The sequence below is a fragment of the Columba livia genome, chromosome Z (genome assembly GCF_036013475.1).
Source record: "Columba livia isolate bColLiv1 breed racing homer chromosome Z, bColLiv1.pat.W.v2, whole genome shotgun sequence".
Lineage (NCBI taxonomy): Eukaryota > Metazoa > Chordata > Aves > Columbiformes > Columbidae > Columba > Columba livia.
In genome coordinates this window covers 42,001,378-42,023,437 of record NC_088642.1, presented here as the reverse complement: position 1 = coordinate 42,023,437, position 22,060 = coordinate 42,001,378, and the positions used below count along the sequence as shown (strand labels likewise).

General features: G+C 44.3%; 1 protein-coding gene across 3 annotated transcripts in view; it reads left to right on the top strand.

The window, feature by feature from the left end:
* Positions 1-5,643: 5,643 nt before the first annotated feature.
* The window catches only part of LOC102095407 (neuronal acetylcholine receptor subunit alpha-7), a 53,820-nt gene continuing 37,403 nt past the window's right edge, over positions 5,644-22,060 (top strand). Inside the window, exon 1 of one of the 3 annotated variants that reach the window (XM_021296373.2) lies at positions 5,644-6,140. In XM_021296373.2, coding sequence (XP_021152048.2) covers positions 6,062-6,140 — 79 coding nt within the window. In that variant the 5' untranslated portion in view covers positions 5,644-6,061. The remainder of the gene's footprint in view (positions 6,141-22,060) is intronic. The other 2 variants (XM_005508829.3, XM_065045508.1) reach the window with 2 other exon arrangements.

Below are 22,060 nucleotides of genomic sequence, written 5' to 3'. Positions count from 1 at the left end.
TAAAAACAACATTAATTGCAATAAGGTGTTATACTTCAAGATTCTATTCCCCGGACACTTTTCCCAATCATTTAACTTATACAGCAGCCACCATTAATTACAATATTTTACAAGATCTTCTTTCCTCATATTTCCAAGTGCTTCCCTATGTTTTAAAACACCTCCCAATACCGATTTTTTATGAACACGACTGAAAACAGTAATTTCTGACCCCATGGAAAAGAACAGGGCTGCTTGCAGCGTGAGTGGGAAAAGTGGAGAGAAAGTTTTACGGTGCACTTATACCACAAAGAAACAATTCTAACAACAACCAGTAAAACAATTAACTCACATTCCTGACAAGCTGCTTGACTTTCAGAGAGGCAATAAACAGCAGCACATAATATGCACTGTAAAACTCGCAAATAACATGTTGATAGCAAACTTTAGCATTCTCTACTGCCAATTCCAAAACCAGTGCTTCCTTAACTTCTAAGTTTTATACCCTGAGTCCCCAGGAGCACCCCCTTTCCCGTCACGATTATCATGACCACATTGCCGACTGTCAGATTCACTTGCTGTTAGCTGATCTAATCTGTCACACAGTTCTGTTATGCAGTTCTATTTTCAGTGACTTCTTCTCTTGTGGAAGTTAGAGGGTGTCGAGGGTTAAGATTGCGGGGTGACAATAAAACCCTGGCAGATGTATTGTTAGCCCCCTCTACCCCCCACACTTCCCCCTCCCTCTCCCCCTTTTCACTAAGGAGAGGCGATTGGAAGGAAAAGAAGCACAGAGTGAAGAGAGTTGGAAAAAATTAAAGATGTTTTACTAATGCTACTAATAAGAATAGAGAAAATAATACAAAATATACAAAACCAATCTTGAAAGTCTCAGCAACTGCAGAGCTGGCACCCAAAGTCCTGGATTAGACTCTGCAGCCAACCGGAGCTGGATTCAGTCTCTCACTAGGCCTCAGTTCGCAGGGATGACTAGCAAGGTCCTCTCCTAAGGTCGGCCATAAGCAGCAGGGAAAAGGGAAAAGCAGCACGAGATCCTCGTGATCTCCCACTTATATATGAAGTATTCACGTGAATGGAATGTTATACCCAGTTGGTCAGTTTCTTGGTCTCTTTTTTCTCGTCGCCCCTCTCGCGAGATGTCCATCTGTGCTTATCATTAAGTTTGCATTCCATTGCTAGGTTTACCAAAACATGTGTCTGGTGCTCCAGGAAAATGCAGTTAATATGAAGGCTTTAGCTGACAGGCAAATTCACTGAAAGAAAAACTTGTTTTTAACAAAACCAGGACAGAGGGTTAAAATGCAGGATAAGCAGATTGGTAAAATTGGTAAAAGGACTGATAGTACACTTGTTTACGACTTTAGCATTCTCAGCTTTCACAGGTTCTTTGAGTAAGTTGTCTGACACCGATCCTCTGGACTTGCTGTTCTCACCCAAAGTTCAAGTTTTGAGTCACTAATGCTCGTAACAGTCTTTTCAGGTTTTAATTGCTTCACTGTAGTATTTATCAGTTTCCAGATGGTTACAAGGCCGAGAATATATTTTTCGCGGTGACTAATTGCCTTCCACAACACAGTTCCCATCTTTTTCCAAGTCTCTATTTGAAAAACTCCTGACAGGTCAGCAGGATACCTATTGCCTCTGCACCAAGTTAATAGTCTTTTAAGGTTCTTCGCTGATAACGCAGATATGCCCGTTTCCATCGGCGGAGCGGAAGGCTCCATTTTGCCGAGTTTCTGTGAAGCTACCGTGGCTAAATTCTTTTTCACTTTATGACGCTTAATATTATTAATTACTTCCCTCCACGGTTTCATCAGTTTCTTAGCTGTTTTATCCTCGTCTATGACCATATCCCACAACACATCCCCCAATTTCCTCCACTCTCTCAAACAATAAATCAGGATCCTGAAAACACCCCTTAGTTTTCCCCGTTGCTACTAGACCAGCTAGCTGTTTAATGCAACTATAATCAACCCCTCGCTTTTCTAAAAAGCTTTGTAATAAATCTAGGGCTACTTCTAAATCCATTTCTCTGTTATTCATCATTTTAATCCGTTTCTTCGTTATTCATCACTTTTAATCCGTTTCTCTGTTATCTATCACTTTTAATCCGTTTCTCTGTTATCTATTTCTCCGTTATTCATCATTATAGTACGGTACCTCTTGCTAAATTAAGAGACCTCTTGCAGACCTTGTTTCCTGTAGCCCAGCACTGGCGAACTTCAGTCGGTTCAGGCTTCGGAGTCGACACACCGCAGCACAGTGTTCGGTCGCTCTTGCCCGCCGGTCGCTGCTCTCCCGGCGCCTTTTGCTTCTATCCGCCGCTTCGGATCCCCGGTTCGGGTGCCAATTGCAGAGAAAAATCCCATCAGTGTTCCAGACCCGAGCGGACGGAGGAAGAAATGCGGCCGACCCAATATGAGTGATAAAGCATACTTCAACTTTATTGCCCGAGATAGCGTGCATTTATACCAAATACCATAATTATGCATACTTGTCTCTATCTAATAGGCTAAGCACATTTACTTACTCCACCTACTTGGGTTTAGCTAGCTATGCGCATCCCACATTCTTCTGACTCTTATCTCTTCAAAAATATCCTGACCCTGCCTTAGTTAGTACTTTTCCGTTCCCCCCTTTCCCACGGCCTAATAGACAAGCTAACTAAGGCCTACTTATGTCAACTAAAATGGGCTCTGCTCGTACAGTTGCTTGGTGGACTCATGTCTGTGCTCCTTGAGCCAATCCCCGACAGAAGACCAGTGGGGACACGGGTCCTGAAACACATCTAGAAATAGGCAATCAAAGTTGATATTCACGGTGTGTTGAGAGTGCCAGGCATCTGACCCAGCTGCCTGCCTCAGAAGCCCAGCAAGACAAGGGGCTTGATCACCGCCTGCTCCATTGACATGCAGGCAGGTTGTAGCTGTCTGATTGAGAAGACCTGACAGCCTGCAAAAGCCCTTCTCACAGCTGTGAGCAAAGCAGCTCTCGCCAAAGGCAGGAGAGAATGCAGCAGGGGAAAGGAGATCACGCTGCTCCCACCTGAAAAAAAAAGAAAGGATTGCTACCTCCTGCAGACATTCAAATGGCATAATACCTGATCTGACACCCAGTTTGCCTGCATCTGCAAATGCATGCAGAGACAGCAGTGCTGGTGTCCCATCCCCACTTTGACTGCAGCTGTCCACTAGGATGCTCGCAGGAGATGCTTTGCTTGGCACTAGCCCCGATGGGGATCCTCTCATTCCCTGCCACTGAGAGGCACTTTGTGGCATGGGAAAGTGCCACGGATCTGCACCTGCCACAGCGCCCATACATATCTTCAGGCCAAGCTTCTGACCCACACTGCTTCCATCTGTATACAGCTCCCAGTCTGGGTTTTCTAAGGGAATATCCCTTAAATCTGGAGAAAATAATTTGGCTTTCCTTCCTTTTTCAGCATGATTCCTTCTGCTGCTGCTGCTGCAGCAATGTAACAGACCAACTTGTCATCCCCAGCTTCCCCCAGCCCACAAGGAGAGCATGGCCACAGAGCTGGACAACTGCTGTCCAGTATGCCTGGACAGCTGGGAGGAGGCCAGCTGCATGGTGACATGCCTCCACTAATGCTTTTACATATGTATCCTGCAGGGGGCTGAGAGCAAGCCCAAGTGCCCTTTCTGTAAAAGGAGGGTGAGCTCTATCTTGCACTCCGTGCAGGGGTACAATGGCTTTAAGGATCATGTAATCCTTTCACCTGTGGCACCATCACTTGTCGTCCACCTGACAGGAGGATCTCCCAGTCACCCAGCCATCCACTGCCTCTATCACCCTCCAAAACCCTAGGCAGCCGCAGCTGCCCGTGGCTCCAGTGGGTGGCTTCCATGCCTACATCTGGGCATTCTTCTTCCACATCTACCCCTCTGTCCTCCATTCCCTGCTGCCCTGGCTGTATCAGGAGCTGGGACAGGTCTTTGAGGATGCCAAGGAAACAGCGGCAGCGCACAGCCTTATCACATCCAGCCTGTGGTACTTCAGCCTGAGTGAGGAGGCTCTGATCCAGCTGCTTCGGGCCTCCCTGGGCAGGTACACGAGGAGCTTTGTCCACCAGCTGATTGACACTGTTGTGCACAGGTGCAACGGGGAGGCTCAGCTTTGCATGGGCCTGGGGTATGGCTGTGCTGCTGGAAAGTGGGAGGACAGTCCCATGGCTGCCCCTGGCCAGGCTGCCTCCCAAGGAGGGTCTTCTGCCACCAGCTCAGCCCTTTGTGGGGGTCCCAGCAGCTTCCCCTCTGACCCCATTCCCATCCACAGGGAGTAAGAAGAGCCAGAGGAGGCTGTGCCAGGGCCCTCCACACAACCAGGACAGCGAACGTTCACCTGGATAGCCCAGTGACCCCTAAGAGAATGGCCAGCAAGCTCCAAGAACCCTTCCCAGCCCCCTAGGAAGCTACCCTGTCATCCTTGACATTGGGAGGGTACCTGAGGGAATGGCTAGTCCAGGGCTGGGCTACAGCTGGGGTACACACCAGCCCCTTGTGGTCCTGGCCCCCCAGATCTATTTAGCATTTAATAAAAGAAAATTAAAGCATGAAAACTGCAGAAAAAAGTATTATCATCAATCCTGTTGGTATTGCTATCCCCACCTGTGCTGCTTTTCCTCTCTTTTTCTGGAGCTACAGTCACTGTTTCCTCACATGTCTGCTGCACCCTACAGTTGCTGGGATCAGCCTGGCTGGAGAGGGTTTGCAGCAGTGCAGCCTTTGGTTCTGAGTTGAGACTTCGTTGTTGATAAGTCCTTCTACCTGTGCCAAGTACTATTTTATTGTACCTCCCCAAAGTCAAGTGCTGCCCAGCTCCAGATCTGCATTTCTGCAATTGGGCAGACGTTTCCAGCCAGGGTGTCTCCAAGGACAACCCATGCCTCACTGCTCATCACCCCATCTCCTCCTCCTCACTGCACCCTCTGCCCCCCATCCTGGGGCTCTGCTCTCCTACCAGCCTGCACTGCTCGGTGCAGCCTCACTGTGGCAGCACCCAGATCCCTCCTGTGTAAAGTTACAATTTGGTGCTGCTCTCTGCGTCAGCCTAGGGTTGTACCATGCCAAGTCAGGAGACCCAAGAAGTTCATCAGGGGGAAGTGTGAAGTCTTGCACCCATTTTCATTGAAACAGAAGTGGGTGAGTGTTCAGAAGAGGCAAAAAGAGTAAAAACAGGCTCAAATGATGAATGTCATGAAATATGTTCAAGTCTTTGCTTTGTCTTCACCTTTGCCTGGCTGGTGAATAATATGGAGTGGGCAGGGACAGGAGCTGTCCCGGGGGAGCCAAGCAAAATTCCACAGTGGGGAACCAGCAGCAGTGGGCAGCTGGGGAAGAGGGCACTCAGGGCAGTTCCCTGCCTCTGGTGGAAGTGATTGCAGGAAGGGGTGCATCAAAAAGAATGGGGTCTCCTGGCTAGTTTCACCTTCCCCAGCTTCTGCACTATTGAATCTCACCAGTCACTTCTGCTGAGAGAAAGCGCAGGTACATGACAGAAGGACCATGTAACAGGTGCTTGCTACAGGTTTCACTGGCAGCTGAGATAGAGCAGAGAGGAACACAAACTCTTTTTCTTTTTCTTTTTTTTTTTTTTTTTCTGGAAAACAGCTCTAGAGGCACCAGAGTGCAAGCAATGGAAGCACTGCAGACATGCTGTCTCGAGTTAGGTACAATCTGTGGGGATGTGAAAAGCATCTCCCAGGCATTATGCTCCCCCTCCTCGCTGTACACTCTCAGCTGTGTGTGGGGATCGCTGGTATTTGCTTTGGACCGAGAAAAGACTCAGAGTGCCTGGGAATGTGAGCCTCAAGCAAAGTAACCAGCCTCTTTGTGTTTGGATTTACTAACCCAGGACTGAGCTGATTTGGCTCCTGGGAACTGGAGAAGCACACAAGCAAACGCACTTCTCTTTCCTGGTGGGAAGCTGGTTTGATGCTTTGTTACTGTAATTGCCAAATCCATCAGTCATTGCAGGCTGTCTTTAAGACTTCATCCACTTTCATCCTCTGCTCAGGAAGGATAGCCAGCCTATTTTGACAATGCTTACAGAAAAGTCTTTGGGATTTGTTTATTCTGGACTATGTCTCTGGGCACCCTTGTTCCTGTCTTTCTTTGAAGGTAAGTTCATCTGTTGTTATCCAGGTTGTTTTGTTTGTGGTGGTGGTTTGGTTTCCTTCTTTTTTTTTCCTAAACGCCTGTCACATCCTACCTTTTTTTTTTTTTTTTAGCAAAGGATATGGTGTGTTTTGTTTTGTTTTAATGAAAAGTGAGTCTTTTCCACTTTCAGAAATGAATTGAAATGATTGTGTTTCAAAAGGGAAGTGTTCTTGCTCTCCTTTAAAAATTTAACCTGTGTTTTTTGGGGGAATGGCAAATTATAACTCCAAGCTGGACAGGATCACTGTGAGAGTCCTGTAGGTGTGTTAGCGAAATGGTGTTCTACAAAGAAAAATGACCAGAAGAAAATTCTTAACATTTTTAATGGGAATTTGGGAACATTCATATTTGCATAAATACCTAGATTTACTATTTCTTGATTTGTTTTTTTTGCTTCCACCTTTCAGTATGCATAACAAAAGTCCTTCCAGATAGTGACAGGTGTAAGTTGGAAACATCTAATATCAATAATAATGGGCTTCTGTAGTCTAAGGTGTCACCTGTGACCAAATTGTCTTCTGAAGTTTCAGCATGTTACAAACAAAAGTAGGAACTGTGTGATTGTTCCGAAACATGGAGGATTGCAAGTCTGAAAATAAAGAACTTTTAAATGAGAAGGGAGGTTGAAATGGCCACAGTCCAGAAAGGTGTTCAGGATTCTACACAAAATGGGCTTTTATTGTTCCCTAATAACTGAAACTAAACTGCAACTAGATATTAAAAACGCAGCATATTCCAGGTGTGAGGGACCATGTCATGTTACTCATGATTTATGCATAGAGAAAGGATGATTGTCTTTTTAAAGAAGAGAAAGTGACCCCCCTGTTTCAGAAGTGCAGGGGCATAGGAAACTTATGTATGTGTTGTTGCACTGGACTATTGTTGCCACGGAGAGAATTCCTCATTATTTTATCTGAGTCTGCAAAACATCCATACGTTTCAGTACTACAGCTCTGCATTTCAGTTGCCTAATGTAGCAGTGGTATTGCAGAAAAATATTTACCCACCTTGCTAAATTAAGAACCTTTCTATCTTTGTTTGTAAGACATTTTTTTGCTGCTTCAGGAGCTGAACTAACAGGCAGGTGGTGGCAGCTCATTATTATATAACTCACTTTGTGTGAAGTCCCCTCATGAGTAGTTGTATACCCTGTAAATACTGCCTTTTAAATACTGAGTAATCACTAATTCTTCAGGGGAGATGCTTAGTTTCTCTGAGCAGCACACGAAGACACAAACTGCCTCTATAAATAGTTCAGAGGATTTTTTGTTAGGTGCTTTTACCATCAGTTTAGAAGTATGCAGTTTTACAGACAATTGCTGATGGAGAATAAGATGAACCTCTGATTAAGGTGGTCTGTGTTTGACCTCTGCTTTGTGTTTATTTATTGTGGAAGGGAAGGGAAGGGAAGGGAAGGGAAGGGAAGGGAAGGGAAGGGAAGGGAAGGGAAGGGAAGGGAAGGGAAGGGAAGGGAAGGGAAGGGAAGGGAAGGGAAGGGAAGGGAAGGGAAGGGAAGGGAAGGGAAGGGAAGGGAAGGGAAGGGAAGGGAAGGGAAGGGAAGGGAAGGGAAGGGGAAGGAAAAACAAACCACCATATTGTACAGTTGCTGCAGAAGGGAAAAATCTCAAACTAATCTTAGCATGTTATCATTAGCACAGTCTTTTAACAGTAAGCTCCAAATAAACTGCCTCAGGATTCCTCAGTGCACCCACATGGAAGTCACAGCAAGACCATCATCATGAACGTCACTCTTACATAGTGCTGAATTATTTCAACAGAATGTATAAAAATTTCTCAACTACTGAAAACTCCTGTAGGGCTGCTTGACAGGAAAGTTGTGACAACTAGGTAAAAACAAAACAAATATATAAACAAAACCAAACAAACATACAAACAAACAAATAAACAAAAGAAACCCCTAACAACAAAAAAACAAAAACCATGAAGGAGTCAGTAATTTTTTCTGGTCCCTTCCACAACTTTTTGCTTCAACTTGACTCTGCCTGCTTACTGCTAGGAGCCCTGATAAGAATGTCAGGCATGTGAGGTAATTACAGACCTCCTTCCCGGAATGCCTGGAGCTAGTGATGCTTTCCTGGGTTATGGGACCTGGTTCTCAGCCTCCATGGATCACAGACGAAATCTCTCAGAGCCAAAAAAACCCTTCCAGGCCAGATGCAATTCATGAAGGAGCATCCAGAGTATGGAAGGACCCTGTGAGTCCCAGCAGCTACATAAGAACCTTAGGTGAAGCAGCTTGAAAACCTTGCTGCAGGGAGAGATAAGAAGGGAGGGATCAGACCCACTCCTGCTCCTTTCTCTGAGCATGGCACAGTATGGGAACTGGAGGGCAGATCACCCTGCAAGGGAATTATCCTCCTGAGACACATGTCCTAGCGACCACGTAGGCACCTAGCCTCTCTGAGGAGGGTTACTTTCAGCTCAGTACATAGGCACATTCTGACTTTGAACAACCAGCAAAGTTAAACATGCATTTTGATAGTTTCCAGTCGACCCATGCATTCCTATTGCCGTGCTTTTGTGTCTTTTTTTTTAAATGAGGTCACCGAAGTGCCACACATGCCACACAGAGCAGAGTCAGTCCTCTTAATTTGTTTGCTCTGTTCAGCCAGATATCAGGGTCATAGTCTGGTCATGTGGCTTTGAAAAGCCTAACAAAGGAATAGGGAGGGTATCACAGACACAAACCGGGTGGACTTCACCGCAACTTTCAGGATACTTATCAGGCTGCAACGCTGCAAAAATTCCAGCAGCAGCAGACCGTTCAAGCTTCCATGTAGTCACTAATGATTTAGCTTCTGTATCTCCATTGCTGACTTTATCCCATAATTTCTGCTCTATACTGTCCCAAAGTTCAAGTTTTTAGTCACTAATGCTCGTAACAGTCTTTTCAGGTTTTAATTGCTTCACTGTAGTATTTATCAGTTTCCAGATGGTTACAAGGCCGAGAATATATTTTTCGCGGTGACTAATTGCCTTCCACAACACAGTTCCCATCTTTTTCCAAGTCTCTATTTGAAAAACTCCTGACAGGTCAGCAGGATACCTATTGCCTCTGCACCAAGTTAATAGTCTTTTAAGGTTCTTCGCTGATAACGCAGATATGCCCGTTTCCATCGGCGGAGCGGAAGGCTCCATTTTGCCGAGTTTCTGTGAAGCTAGCGCGGCTAAATTCTTTTCCACTTTATGACGCTTAATATTATTAATTACTTCCCTCCACGGTTTCATCAGTTTCTTAGCTGTTTTATCCTCGTCTATGACCATATCCCACAACACATCCCCCAATTTCCTCCACTCTCCTTCATCAAACAATAAATCAGGATCCTGAAAACACCCCTTAGTTTTCCCCGTTGCTACTAGACCAGCTAGCTGTTTAACACAACTATGATCAACCCCCCGCTTTTCTAAAAAGCTTTGTAATAAATCTAGGGCTAAGTCTAAATCCATTTCTCCGTTATTCATCACTATAGTACGGTACCTCTTGCTAAATTAAGAGACCTCTTGCAGACCTTGTTTCCTGTAGCCCAGCACTGGCGAACTTCAGTCGGTTCAGGCTTCGGAGTCGACACACCGCAGCACAGTGTTCGGTCGCTCTTGCCCATCGGTCGCTGCTCTCCCGGCGCCTTTTGCTCCTGTCCGCCACTTCAGGTCCCTTGTTCGGGCGCCAATTGCGGGAAGAAATCCCATCAGAGTTCCAGACCTGAGCGGATGGAGGAAGAAATGCAGCCGACTCAATATGAGTAGATAAAGCATACTTCAACTTTATTGCCCGAGATAGCGTGCATTTATACCAAATACCATAATTATGCATACTTGTCTCTATCTAATAGGCTAAGCACTAAAAGGTTACATTTACTTACTCCACCTACTTGGGTTTAGCTAGCTATGCGCATCCCGCATTCTTCTGACTCTTATCTCTTCAAGGATATCCTGACCCTGCCTTAGTTAGTACTTTTCCGTTCCCCCCTTTCCCATGGCCTAATAGACAAGCTAACTAAGGCCTACTTATGTCAACTAAAATGGGCTCTGCTGGTACAGTTGCTTGGTGGACTCATGTCCGTGCTCCTTGAGCCAATCCCCGACAGGCAGGCCATTCCAATGCTTGATCACTCTCTCCGTAAAGAATTTCTTTCTAATATCCAGCCTAAAGTTCCCCTGGCAGAGTTGAAGCCCATGCCCCCTTGTCCTATTGCTAACTTCCTGGGAGAAGAGACCAATCCCCACCTGGCTCTAACTTCCCTTCAGGTAGTTATAGAGAGTGATGAGGTCATCTTTAAGCCTCCTCTTCTCTAGACTAAACAACCCCAGCTCCCTCAGCCTCTCCCCATAGGTCTTGTGCTCAAGTCCCTTCACCAGTCGTGTTGCTCTTCTCTGGACCCACTCCAGCACTTCAATATCTTTCCTGACCGGAGGGGCCCAGAACTGAAGACAATACTCCAGGTGTGGTCTCACCAATGCAGAGTACAGGGGAAGGATCACTTCCCTTGTCCTGCTGACCATGCTATTTTTGATACAGGACAGGATACTATTGGCCTTCTTGGCCACCTGGGAGCACTGTTGGCTCATGTTGAGCTTCCTGTCAGTTAGTACCCCCAGGTCCCTTTCTGCCTGACTGCTCTCCAGCCACTCTGTGCCCATCCTGTAGCGCTGCAGGGGGTTCTTGTGGCCAAAGTGCAGGACCCAGCACTTGGCCTTGTTGAACTTCATCCCATTGGAATCAGACCATTTTTCCAGTCTATCCAGATCCCCCTGTAGAGCCCTCCTGCCTTCCAGCAGGCCGACACTCCCTCCCAACTTCGTGTCTTCAGCAAATTTCCTGATGATGGTCTTAATCCCCTCATCTAAATAATCAATAAAGATGTTAAACAGGACTGGACCCAACACTGACCCCTGGGGGACACCACTAGTGACTGGCCGCCAGCTAGATGCAGCCCCGTTCACCAGCACCCTCTGGGCCTGGCCCTCCAGCCAGTTCTTAACCCAGCAGAAAGTGCACTTGTCCAAGCCATGGGTTACCAGCTTTTGCAGGAGTATATTATGGGAGACAGTGTCAAAGGCTTTGCTGAAGTCTAGATAGACCACGTCTACAGCTTTCTCCTCATCCACCAGGTGGGTCACCTGATCATAAAAGGAGATCAGGTTGGTCAGACAGGACCTGCCCTTCCTAAACCCATGCTGGCTGGGTCTGATCCCTTGTCCATCCTGAAGGTGCTGTGTGATTGCATTCAAGATGATCTGCTCCATAACCCTGTCAGACACCAAGGTCAGGCTGACAGGCCTGTAGTTGCCAGGGTCAGCTTTGCAGCCCTTTTTGTGGATTGGGGTAATATTCACCAATTTCCAATCATATGGTACCTCCCCAGTGAGCCAGAACTGTTGGAAGATGATGGAGAGTGGCTTGGCAAGCTCTTCTGCTAGCTCTCTCATCACCCTAGGATGGATCCCATCTGGTCCCATAGACTTGTGAGGATCCAGATGGCTCAGTAAGTCACCAACTATTTCCTTCTGGAATACAAGGGAACTATTTGGCTACCTATCTCTGACAACCACCTCCAGAGGCCAGTTGTCCTGAGGGCCACCTGTCTTGCTTGTAAAAACTGAGGCAAAGTAGGTATTAAGTACCTCAGCTTTCTCCTCATCTTTGTTAACTATATTTCCCTCAAAGTCCAACAGAGAATGGAGGTTTTCCTTGCCCCTCCTTTTGCTATTAACATATTTAAGAAGGACTTTTTATTATCCGTAACAGAATTGGCCAAATTAACTTCAAATTGCGCTTTTGTTTCCCTGATTTTTTTTCTGCACAATCTAACTATTTTAATAAATTCTTCATAAGTAGCCAGCCCTTTTTTTTCCATAGTTGGTAAACTCTCCTTTTATTTCTGATTTCCTTGAGAATCTCCCTGTTTAGCCAAGCTGGTTGTCTTCCCTGCTGGCTAGCCTTTTGGCACACTGGTATAGCCTGTTCCTGTGCACTCAAAACCTCCTGCTTGAAGCATGTCCAGCCCTCCTGGGCCCCCTTGTTTTTAAGCATTGTGTCCCAGGGTATACTTGGAACTAGGCTTCTGAATAGGCAAATAGGCAAAAATCTGCCTATAAATACCTATAAATGCCTATATATGGAGTCTAAATTCAGGCTCCAGCTGGGTAGGACTGATGGAAATGCAGTGAGCTGTGCTAATCAAACTGGTTTACTTCAAGGAGACATATTGATGTGGGGAGTACAATGTAATGCCATTGGTAATTTATGTGGTTCGTGATTGAGCTCCACCTTTAGATCTCATAAATGTTACTAGACTAGAACTATATGTTAATGTAAGATCACTTAGTATCTTTCATACTCTTAATTTGAGGTCTGAAGGTCACATTCACCTCAGTTCTCCACATTGTCTACGTTGGTGCTCTGAGTTGTGTCACCTCACTGTGTGATACACAGCCTCAAAGGTAACAATGTAGCTGATGCAAGTTTAAAATAGAAAATATATAAAGACAACCTTTGCTTGTACAGCAGGTCTTTTCTTCCATATTGGCTAAAACTTCTAGGCAGCATGAGTACTTAGGAGTGTCAACCATGAGATGCAGGTAACTCTGTCCTGCCTTGCTTTCTATTGGCTTTTCTCAGTTAAAGAAGTTGTGGTTAGCAGCACACTGGCATGGATGTCTGCAATTCTTATCACCTTCCAGAAATGAATAACTTCCAGAATGTTGCAGAGAAAGCCACAGTCATTTCTGGTTTTAATGCAACGTAGATTTGGACAAAAAACAGGACTTAGAGGGAAAGTATAGGCTTGAGGAGATGTCATTTTGCATTGAGAACTCAAACAACCTAAAGCCTGGGTTGACAAGACTGCATGCTGTGTTCCCTGAAGCTCAGCTGTAGCTATGAAGCTCAGCTGTGGCTACGTGGAAAAGAATCTTTGGTCAGTTAGATCTCCACCATTCTAAGAGAGAAAATCAAGTTGCAGATTGGAAAATATATGTCTGTGGAAGCTGAGGCGAGAGAAGATTTGAGGGATACATTCATAGGCTGGTAGAATAATTTGACTGGAAAGGACCTCCAGAGGTTGCCCAGACTAACCCTTCTTCTCAAAGCAGTAACAGTTCTATTAGGTTACTTCCTGGGTACTCAAGCTGGGAAGATCTACAAGAAGGGTGATCTCTCCTATGTGGATACCCTTCAGAAAGAAAAAGCCTGCTATGATACCATGGCAATGCCCCATGGTGCAACTCATATCTGATTAGTGCTGTCCCTGTGCACCTCCCAGAAGAGTCTGGCTCCTTCATCATATAGCCGTACTTCATGACAGCTAAGGCAGCCAAAAGAGCTTCTCCTTGCATTCTCATACACAAGCTGATCAAAGGCATGTCTTTTCACCTCTCATTGGACATTTTGTGCTCCAATGGCCCATCGTCCGAGTGGTCTCCACTCAACTCACTCCACAGGGTCAGTGTATGTCTTGTGCTGCCCTAGGGAGGCTTTATTAGGCACAGTGCTAACTGTGTGTCATGCAGTTCAGTCTCTCTGATGTTGAATACAGGCTAGCTGTAGAGGCTACTGCCATTTAGTGTATTCATCACCTCTGAGTCAGTAGGTTTGGAAAACAAACAAACAAACAAACCAAACCAAACCAAACAAACAAACAAAAAAAACCCACCAAACCAACGAAAAACACACACACAAAAGTAGGAGGTCATATAATAATGCAGAAAATACACTACACAGTTCTCAGCCATCTTGTGTTGTTTTTCAAGAAATTTCTCATCTTGAGTATGAAAGGGTCAGAGCAGGTCATGACAAATAATGGACTACATCCCCATGAATATTGTGTCATTTTACAAAAGTAATCAGCAAACTGAAATCTAGCTTAAGCAGTTGTAACAATAGGAAGAAGAGATAAAAAATTTAATAAATAGTTCTTAGATAGTTTGCAGTTGTCAGTGTTTCAAGCAGCAAATGGACAACAACTTTGAATTGTACCCATTCTTGTTCACGCTTTACACACAATTCATAAAAGACAACTGGACAGCTTCAAGAGCTCTAAGCAAAAGACTTGCCTTTCTAATATAGCCAAACAGCTATCCTGCAGCATACCCTCTGCAGCAGTGTTTCATTCAAGGTCTAAGCCTTATAATGTAGTTGCCAAAGATATCAGGGTCCCCAGTTTTCATTTACTTCATAATTCAAATTTGTTGCATTGCTACCTCAGCCCACTGGTATCTCCTTGCTATTGTTGGGTCTACTTAAACATTACCTGGCAATAACAACAGGAGAGCAGAATGATAAAGAAAGAATAGTTCCAATGGGAATAGATCTGTGGGTAAGAAAAGGAGACATGCTTCTCCAGAGGAGGCCTCTTCCCAAGTGGACAAATCATTTCTTCTTTAGGTCAAAATGCTCTTAGCAGACTCAGGAAGTCTGTATGCTGGGGAATACAAGAGGTCAGGCCAGACAGCACAGGGTCACTTTCTGCTCTTCAGGTTAGTTCTGGTCTCTCTCAGAGACCAAGCATCCCACATCTGCAGGCATTGCCATTGTATCACAAGATGACAGTCATACACCACCTGGACATGTGGCGCACCAATTCTGTTTTGTTTTGTTTGCACTGACATAGTTCAGGAGCATTAGATGGAAGTTACAAAAGTTTTAGTTCAAAAGAGTAATGCTAGGACAAAATCAGGCTCCCCAGATCATAATTGTCTGAAAGTATCTCATTTTCACTGTAATTCATTTCTGCTCTTAGGATCAGTGACTCAGCCAATGCAGGTTAGGCTGGCAGAGTGCAGCAAGGAGAGACATATACTTCATATTCCTACTGATCCCAACAAAACCAGGACTTGAGGCCTGTAACAGAGGAAAAGACAATAGCATGTAGCATTCTGGAAATAGACAGATCAAGGCTAACCAATGGCCAGCTGTCACTGAGACCTTGTGACATTCAAAGTCTAGGAAAAAAAACAGCTGTAACCTTCATGATACAGATCATGCTCAGCCACTTCATATGCACATAAGCAATCAGCCAAAGCAAAGCACTTCTTACCATTTCAGGCATCCTAAGTCAGCTCTTCACAGACCTTCTTTGATTGGCCATGAGTCTAATTTGCTCAGAGCCGGTCATTTACCTCATCAAGACAGTATTAGAAACAGCTTTTGTTTTCATTGAGGAATAAATTCAGACTCTCTGCTGAGAAATTTAATGTCTCTTTTAACAAATCCTAACTTTGAATGCCTGGACCACCTCAGAGGTCTTTCCCTTGGAAAAAATCCCATGATAGCAGACACTTCAGCTTCCAAAGCCTCCAAATTATCACCACCCACATAGCAACACAGCATCTTTTGCATAGACAGGCAGTAAGTTTTGCCTGGCCTAGTGAAAGCTCAGCAGTGCTTCTCAAAACAGAGCTTGAGTCTCATCTATAAAGGTTTTATGTAGGTTTTGCTTCCCAAATAGGAAACTGTTTCAGATTTGGGAAAATGTATCTTCATATTTCCCAGTTAAGGTACTAAGCCCTGAATAGGAGGACAAATAAGCAGCCATTCAAGATCCAGCCAAAATTTCCATCAAGTTAGCCCACATCCCTTTCACAGGACTCTGACACCATGTTTCACATCATGATTTGATTTTCTGATATTGGACAGAGAAGCTTGCAACTTCCTCTGCATTCCCAGATCCATGTTAATTTTGGACATTTGTGCTTTGCAACGAGTGCAGCTCTCACTTTGCTCAAAGGCAACAGCTGAGACTTGAGTAATGTGGGAAAAAGGCAGGAGGAACCATCACTGCCCTTGCCTATTGCATCCTCAGGACCTTTGCTGCTTAGCATTGCTATGAAAGTACTGGCTGGCAGGCTGGCAAGGCAGGAAACTAGCCATTCCTGGGTTCATAACCATTGCCACTGACTGGCACTGTAGAAGGAGAAGGGGAAAGAATCACTGCAATATCTTCGGGCACACTGGGTTGTTCATTTCCACAGTATTACTCTCTGTAACATTTCCACTCCAACCTGTCCTCTGCATTGCCCAGAGAAGTTAATATCACACTGCTGCTTAAGTAACAACACACTGAGGCAATGGTTCTGAAACAAAATCCCTCACCTCTTAACTATGAAAAAGGAACAAGCCTTCTCTGCCTAGTAAAGACATGTCTGTGGCTAAGGAATAGTGCTTGGGAGAACTAAGTTTGTTTTTTTTGTCTTTGCTCTCTTCATGTCTTGGGGACAAAATGACTTATCTCTTCTTGGGAAGTTAACTTATCTTCCTTCTCTTCCAGGATCCTGCTGACCCTGGTGTGGGCTTCTTTCTAATTATATTGTAAGATTTTCAGAGTGGGAAGAGCAGCCTGAAGAATTGTGTTGCACAGTAAATTGAAGATTTAATTGCAGCCTCTGTCACTGCTGTTATCTGCACTGGGTTTAGGAAAAAAAAAAACCTCTTCCTACCTATCAACTTCTCAGCCCTAACCAGACCTGTATATCTGCTCCACTGAAAACATTATTATAGCTGTCTGTTCACCTACGGCTTTCCCAGATCTGAGCTCTCCATATGTGCTTGGTATGGTGTTGAGTGGACTTCGGATAGGGAGGTGCAGATTCCCTGTGATCCTTTTCAGACATGTCTGTGAATGCTGTGCAGATTGTCACGGCTACTTCAATGACAGCACTTGGTTGGTGAAGTTCATAGTGCTTTATCAAGAAGGACTTACCCTTGGTTTACTGTTTTGAGTGCTGAAACATGTAGGGGTGAATGGATGTGACAAGCTGCTCTGCAAGCCAGTGGGAGCAGGGAGTCCAGAAATCCACTTCAGTACACTGATGACCTTAGCTGCCTGGAGGAAAAGGACCTAGGAGTGGTCATCAACAGCCAGCTAAATAGGAGCCAACAGTGTGCCCAAGTAGCTAAGAAGGCCATCATGGCTTGTATCAGAAACAGTGTAACCAGCAGCACTAGGAAAGTGATTGTTCCCTTGTACTTGGCACTGGTAAGGCCCCATCTTGAATATTGTGTTCAATTTTGGGCCCCTCACTATAAGAAAGACATTGAGGTGCTGGAGTGAGTTCGGAGAACACCAAGGAAGCCGGTGAAGGGTCTGGAGCACAAGTCTTATGAGGAGAGGCTGAGGGAACTGGGGTTGTTCAGTCTGGAGAAAAGGAGACTTACTGCTTGCTATGAGAGCCTGAAGGTGGTTGTAGCATGGAGGGTGTTGGTCTCTTCTCCCAAGTAGCAAGTGATAGGATGAAAGGAAATGGCCTCAAGTTGCCAAAGGGGGGGTTTAGATTGGATGTGAGGAAAACTTTCTTCACAGAAAGAGTTATCAAGCACTGGAACAAGCTGCCCAGGGAGGTGGTTGAGTCACCATCCCTGGAGATGTTTAAAAGACACATAGGTGAGGTTCTTAGGGAGATGGTTGAGTGCTGGTGTGAGGTTAACAGTTTGACTTTCTGATCTTGGGAGTCTTCTCCAAACTAAGTGATTTTATTATTCTATCATTCTATATCACCGGTATTTTACATTTATCATATGATTTAGTTTCTTTCCATTGGCTTCCATTACTGCTCCTCCCTACAAATCCCAGATGGCTAGCTAAAGTTGCCTTCAGACGGCCACAGCTCTCTGTAATATCTCTAGCAAGTGGAGTTTCCTTCTTCACCACTTCTCCAACTCCCTTCTCCTGTGCTCCCTCCACATATTGCATGGAACTACAGTAAACTAGCATTACACTAAAAATACAGGGGTTTTTCCACTTCTGCCTGTAGCCAGTTGTTTCTGACCTGGAGCAATGAGGCAGTTTAGATAACTATCACAGATTTGAGAAGTATCCCACTGTTAATATCTTAATGTGTGCCTGCTCACCTTACACACTTCTCTCGGCCTTTAAAACATCTGCACCAAGCCAGCAGGACCAAAAATTTAAACTCACCCTTTCATTATGTAATGGCCTATATTCTCTTTTTAGCATGTTGTCCTATGCCTGAAGTCTTTGAGATTGAACCTTTCCTAGTACACCCTTTAATACCCATCTCTGCTGGGAGCTCTTTATCTGCTATGAAAGAACAGAAATGACCAATATCAGAAAGATTAGGTCCTTTTTGCCTAGGAAAACAGAGCATTTCCCACATTCCTCCGGGTATCTAATGAGTTTTGCGTGTAAGATGCAGAAACAATCTGCATAGCTAAAGCCAAAGATTAGAGCCAAAGATTACCCACAAAGGAAGTAGATTAAAAAGAGGTTTTAAATGAGAGAGGTATTCAAATACACAACATGCAAAGACAAACATGCACACACGGGGTTGAGGCAGCTAATGTGATTTCAGTGTGTGAGTACTCTTCCCTGAAGATGTGATGGCAAGCATTTAAAATCAAAGGACATTGAAAGAAAGAATGCATTTTCAGCCACAGATAAAGGCAACAACACTGCACATAAGAATAAAAGCAGATGGGACACATCTGTGTTTCTGGGGATTAAGTGACATATGGCAGTGACGTGCTCTACATTCTCAGAAATCTGCAAAATATGCAAAATAAGGTGGGTGTTAGAACATGTCACATTTTTAAAGTGCTGCTGTCATTCCAATTCTTTATGCCAATGAAGTTACCTCTGAAAACAGTTGCTTTTATTTTGATATTACTCCTGTTACTACACCCATAATTCATAATTGCACACAGTGTGTGTGTTTGTTGAGTCTTCCTGTGATGATTTTATTTGTACTCCTAAAGAAATAGCTGAAAATCCCTGTAAGAGTACAGTGATGAAGTAAAAAGAAAATAAATAATAGAAGAGGAGCTATGGCAGAAAATTCTGCAGGTTGTCAGGAAAATACTTAGAGTTTTTCATTACAATTTTTTTCTCTGTAAATGTTTCAATTATAATAAGACTGTATACAATTATTACACAAGAAGATCACAGTATCACAGTATCACAGTATGTTTGGGATTGGAAGGGACCTCAAAAGATCATCTAGTCCAATCCCCCTGCTGGAGCAGGAACGCCTAGGTGAGGTCGCACAGGAACATGTCCAGGTGGGTTTTGAATGTCTCCAGAGAAGGAGACTCCACAACCTCCCTGGGCAGCCTGTTCCAGTGCTCTGTCATCCTTACTGAGAAGAAGTTTTTTCTCAAATTTAAGCGGAACCTCTTGTGTTCCAGCTTGATCCCATTACCCCTTGTCCTATCATTTTTTGCCACCGAGAAGAGCCTGGCTCCATCCTCATGGCACTCACCCTTTATATATTTATAAACATTAATGAGGTCCCCCCTTAGTCTCCTCTTCTCCAAACTAAAGAGACCCCTCAGTATACTTACACTGTGTTTTTTTTTTTTTTTTAAAAAAGGCCAGAAATCCACTCAGTTTCTTTTAGGAGACAGAAAACAAAAAATAATCTAACAAACAAATAAACTAATAAACGAATCAGCCAGAACAGAAAGAACATGGCAAAGTAACTATATATATATATATATATATATATATATATATATAAATGACATAGATGGGATGAAATACCTGCAGAAGGTACAAGGAGAGTTAAAAAATACCACAATATTGCTACAATTTAGGACATTTTGTGAAGTAACAGAGGATAACATATTTAAAAGCAACAATGTGATGGACCAGGAACATGCTGATTTTAGCTTACTGTTCTCTACAAAGCACTTGTATATGCAAACAATTCTAGAAACTGTTTTTGAGAAAGGAAAGAAAAGAGTGCATGTTTTGTAGTTCAGAGACATGTTAGAATGCATATGTATGAATATAAAGTTATGTGGGAAGAATACAATATTTGGCCTGAAAACCATTGATCTTTTAGGTGCCAATAACACCCATAATCTTGTGTGAATAAAGTAATAACTTGTGTGTAAGGCTCAGGCCTCTGCCAAAATAAATGAGTAGCAGTTAGAAAACATTCAGCTAGCAGCTGGCCCCCCAAAAGTTCAAAGATTATGAAAATAAAACCAGTGAATGCTAGGAACCAAAGGTGGATTGGTCAATAAATACAGGTACTGTGGCTGAAAACCTTGTGGAAATCCATGCCCTTCTACCTACCCCCTTGTTAATATTTTTTTTATTTATTCTTTACTGTTCACAGCAAACCATTATGTGACACATACCAGGGATGCTCAGTCAAGGAGATGACTACTTTAGAGGCAAATGTGGAGAACTGAGAAGGGCTGGACTCCTGCCTTGTAGCTCAGGGAGCTTTGCATGCAAAGCAGAGCAGGAGGATTGACCAGACAAGACCAGACATAACAGCATGGGTCCTAGGAAACAGGCCTTTCTGGGGATAGCATATGGGTGGTCTCGCCAGAGCTAGTTGCAATTTTGACAGCCATTGCTACCAGACAACACTGAATAACCTTCAGTCCAAACAAGTACTTCCTCAGATCTGAACCCAAACCCACAGAAGAAACAAGGAGTAGTGGCATAGTGAGGAGCACGGGATCACACTCAAGCACGGAAGAGGCAATACATGCCCAGAGGATCCCACCTGGACATAAAAAGTGAAATAGGTTTATTGCCAGCCTGCAGCTATGTGCCTAGGGTACTGTAACTCCTACACAGGCCAAGTAAAATTGTAAAGGAATAAGCCAATGCAACCAATTAAACCATATGCAGCACAGAAGAAAGGAGGAAGGGCTTTGCCAGTTTTAGTCAGTTTTTTCCCTTTCCCTTTCCCTTTCCCTTTCCCTTTCCCTTTCCCTTTCCCTTTCCCTTTCCCTTTCCCTTTCCCTTTCCCTTTCCCTTTCCCTTTTTTCTCCCCTTCCCCTTCCTTTTCCTTCTTATTTTTATTTTTCTATTATTTGTAGATCTGTTTGTTTGATTATCTCTTTCTTTTTCATTTCTTTTTCCTACCAAAATGTTTGGCATATTTATTTTATTTTTAGACAGACTAGATATGTGAGTAATGCAATGATCAGCATCTCATAGGTCACAAGAAAACACAGAGGCCAATTGAGGCAGCTCTCCTTGCCATTACTGGCTTCAGTCTGAGCTTGACCTTGGGCATGTACAGCTGCTGATTTACAGTTAACATCAGCCAGTACCAGCTTGATCTAATTTAATTGCAGTGTCTCAGAGTTCAAACTCCTTTATTGATACCATGAAGTCTCACAGTTAGTATAAGAAATATCTGTGCAAGTCTCATCAGAGTTTTCTCTCTTCCTCTAGCAATCAACCCACACTTTGTTCAAATACATGGATGCAGTTATTAACTTGTGCCACCCAATTCCCTGCAAATGTCAGAGACAGGTTAGAGAACAATTTCAGATTGTACAGAGACTAAAGCTTATGGGAAAACCTAGTCCTTGGTCTAGTAAGTCCATGTCTCCTTTGTACTGAGGAGCCCAAAACTGGAACCAGGACTCCAGCTGTGTCTCATGACTGCCAGGTAGAGAGAGGGATCACCTCTCTTGACCTAGTGGTGAGGCTCTGCCTAATGCAGCTCGGGATGCTGGTGGCCTTTGCTGCAATGTGCATTACCACCGTGTGGTCAACTTGGTATTTGTAAGGACTCCCAGGTCCCTTCTGCCAACCTGCTTTCTAGCTGGTGGGCCCCCAATCTATCCTGGTGCCTGGGGTTACTCCTCCTCAGGTGCAAGACTTTGAACATCCTTTCACTGAACTTCATGAGGTTCCTGTCTGCCATTTCTCCGTTTTTTGAGGTCTCGCTCAATGGCAGCAAAACCATGTGCTGGATCAGTCACTGCTTCCGATTGTGTACCATCTGAAAACTTGCTGAGGGTGCACTCTGTCCCATCATTCATAACGATGTTAAACAGCATTGGCCCCATTATCCACCCCTGGAGTACTCCACCATTGGCTAGCCCTTGGATTTTGTGCTGCTAATTACAATTCTCTGGGCTTGACAGTTCA